Source organism: Belonocnema kinseyi, chromosome 1, assembly GCF_010883055.1.
Source record: "Belonocnema kinseyi isolate 2016_QV_RU_SX_M_011 chromosome 1, B_treatae_v1, whole genome shotgun sequence".
Taxonomy (NCBI): Eukaryota; Metazoa; Arthropoda; class Insecta; order Hymenoptera; family Cynipidae; genus Belonocnema; species Belonocnema kinseyi.
In genome coordinates this window covers 170,841,796-170,844,632 of record NC_046657.1, presented here as the reverse complement: position 1 = coordinate 170,844,632, position 2,837 = coordinate 170,841,796, and the positions used below count along the sequence as shown (strand labels likewise).

The 2,837-nt window shown below is 36.0% G+C and overlaps 1 protein-coding gene across 2 annotated transcripts in view; it reads left to right on the top strand.

Annotated features, from left to right (window-relative positions):
* LOC117180013 (ester hydrolase C11orf54 homolog) overlaps positions 1 to 2,070 on the top strand; it is a 21,924-nt gene extending 19,854 nt beyond the window's left edge. For both annotated transcript variants that reach the window (XM_033372404.1, XM_033372332.1), the window contains exon 4: positions 1,862 to 2,070. In XM_033372404.1, the coding sequence (XP_033228295.1) occupies positions 1,862 to 2,040 (179 nt within the window). In that variant the 3' untranslated portion in view covers positions 2,041 to 2,070. The remainder of the gene's footprint in view (positions 1 to 1,861) is intronic.
* The last annotated feature ends 767 nt before the right edge of the window (positions 2,071 to 2,837 follow it).

Here is a 2,837-nt window from a genome sequence, read left to right as displayed (position 1 = left end):
TGCTAAGCTACCTAGTGCGCGACTAGATTCACACGGATCATCGACTTACTAATGGTAATTATTTTGACAATTGGCACAATTTAAATTCATAAAAAGTTCTCGTAGAATATATGCTGCAGTACCTGGTGCGCGAACCGGTGCACCCGGGTAGCGAACTTACCATTTATAGACGTTTCGGCTATTGGCAAACCTAATATTTTTATTTTTCACTCAGGTTAATTTTCTCTGACACTTACATCTTCTTAAGAATATTCATTTGTGTTTAACGTGTCCTAAGCATGGGAAACGGACAGGAGCAAGGCTTGCGCCATGCTGCCATTCAGCCGTAAACCATGCTTTAGCCAGATATTTCCAAGTGTCTTGCCATGCTTGAGCCACGCAAACTTTTTTCACGCGGGTGGGTCGAGATTTCGGCCTGATGTTTTTGAGTTGATTTATGACTTGGGGTAAACATACCTGAGTGTACCAGGAAGAGGTGACTGCACGCTGGTTTTCCAGTACGACCCTATCCACAATGCCGCGTTTCCCAAAGAATACTGCAATCATTATTTTGTTTACAGATCGAGATTTTCGAACCTCCACTGGACCATCCCCATTGTCAAACAGCCAGATCTTGTTTTGTGATTTTGTTTGAATGTCGTAATAGTACATCCAAGTTTCGTCGCCTGTTTAATACCTTTTACATCCCGAGAAGATCCCGATTTAAATTTTTTTAGCATTTTTTGGCACTACTTTCCTCTCGCTGCTATTTACTCCTCGGTCAAAGCCGTACCATCGGACAATTGTTTTGCGATGTGGACAATCCTTACCCAATACCGGAGACAGTTCCTTAAAACTTTGGTCTACACTTAGACCGGGAGGAAAGTTGTATCGAATTATCGCACGATATTCTACCTTTGTCCACGACGCCATTTCTTAATCGTTCCGGGTTGCGTGCTTAGATTGTACTGAGACCTCAGTCAACAGGTTTCCTCGTCCTACCTAATTTTTAACGCTCTTTCTAATGACGCAGGGATCATCTCTCTTCTTCCAATGGGTTTCGCGTATCGCAAAACTTTCGTAGTGCCCTACGTATTGTGTACTTTTTCTTGATGTAATATCATATATAAAATATTTAAAATGCTGACCTTGATTCAACAAAAACAGTTACATTCGTATGCATAAAAGTATTATTATATACAAGCATGGTTTGGCTGCGCATACTTAAGTAATATAATATGGAAAAATGAAAGTTAAAAAATTAGCCTATTCTTATACGGGTGAACCGCTATGATTTACGACAAAACATATTTTCTTTTTCGGATATATATATTCCACTATTATACTTTTCTAGTTTTCGTCGGTATCGCACCTCGATCTTTTTTACTTCAAGACACCTCTAGAGAACATATAGCTAGATTGACTAAAATATATAGTTGGGCTAACCAGGATATTTTATTCTGAAATTACCAGAAAACTGTTTGTTAAAAAATTCTGACTTGCGAGAAATTCTTGGTACATTTGGTAGCAAAACTTGTGAGGACATTATAAGAAAATGATTATCCAGAATTTCTAATACTTTATACAAAAACGAATAGTGAGGGCATATTTAAAAGTCTTTTTTGGTTAAGATATCAGAATTCCAGCGTTTTTAAACAGATTCTTGGTGAGTCTTTCGAGTTCTAAAATGTAGGGTCATCCAAATGTTTCTAAATGCTTTTTATTTCATATAAAGAAATTCTAACTAGGTATTTTACTCTTTGTTGTCATAAGTTGCTCCAAAAAATATGAGTAAGGTAGGAATCGATTAAGTATGATATTGTACTAAAATCTAAATTTTCAAATTGAAAAATAAAAGTGAAAACATCTCCGTTTTTTCAAGGACTTGAAGGAAATCCAGAAATACTAGACATGGGAGGACCAGGTGATCCTGCAGTTGGTGGTACCCAATCTTATAATATAGAAGCTATTGTGTCTCGTAACAGTGGTTGCACAAAAGGATTTATCATTGGAGCTGCTCAGGGACCTGACTATTATCGTTTTGGATTATCCGAAGTATGACAAATTAAATCATAAAATTATAAAATGCTAAATTATGCAATAATGATAAACAATGCTAATAAATAATGTTCTGAACTTGAAAGCCTCGGAGAATAAATAATTTTTAAATTATAATTTGTTAAAAGTTTGAAAAATGTAAGTGAAAATACTATACGCTATTCCCCGAGAGAACCCACTGGCGGACTAACTTCCGTCCACTTTGCGCAGCTATGGAAGGCTTGCTTTGGCTTTGGGCGATCCTTTTTTAAATAAATTCATCCGCACGCTCCCTGAACGTTATACAAAATTGAGTGCCTGCTCCTAAATTGGTAACTTTAATCAAGTCAACTCGTTCTTTGACAGTATCTCCGCTCAAATACGTAAAGATGCGCGTCTATATGTTATGCTATCGAGGAATAGAGTAGAGAAGTAAGGCGTCCCAAACAAGGATATTGTATTTTTGAATTTAAAATTATAATTTATCCTTAAATCATTGATGATACGGTATCAATTGAAAAAAAGCTTGTACTGAATTTTTATTTGAAAAAGAAAATATTTTCGTGCTTGTAATTCTGTCCCGCCATACCACCACCTAGATGTTACATCATATGCTTTCAATATTTTCGAAACAAGCTGGAGCAAAAATATTTATGTTTAATAAAGAAATGTAAAATATTATTTATGTCGTAGGATACGTATTCAATACAGTTCCTGATAAACGGGGCCTAATTTTAATACCTTTTGCATGATACCGCAAGGAAACTTTATGTTTCAGGTTAGGATACCAAGTGTCGATGTTACATACGTCAAAAGTTTTA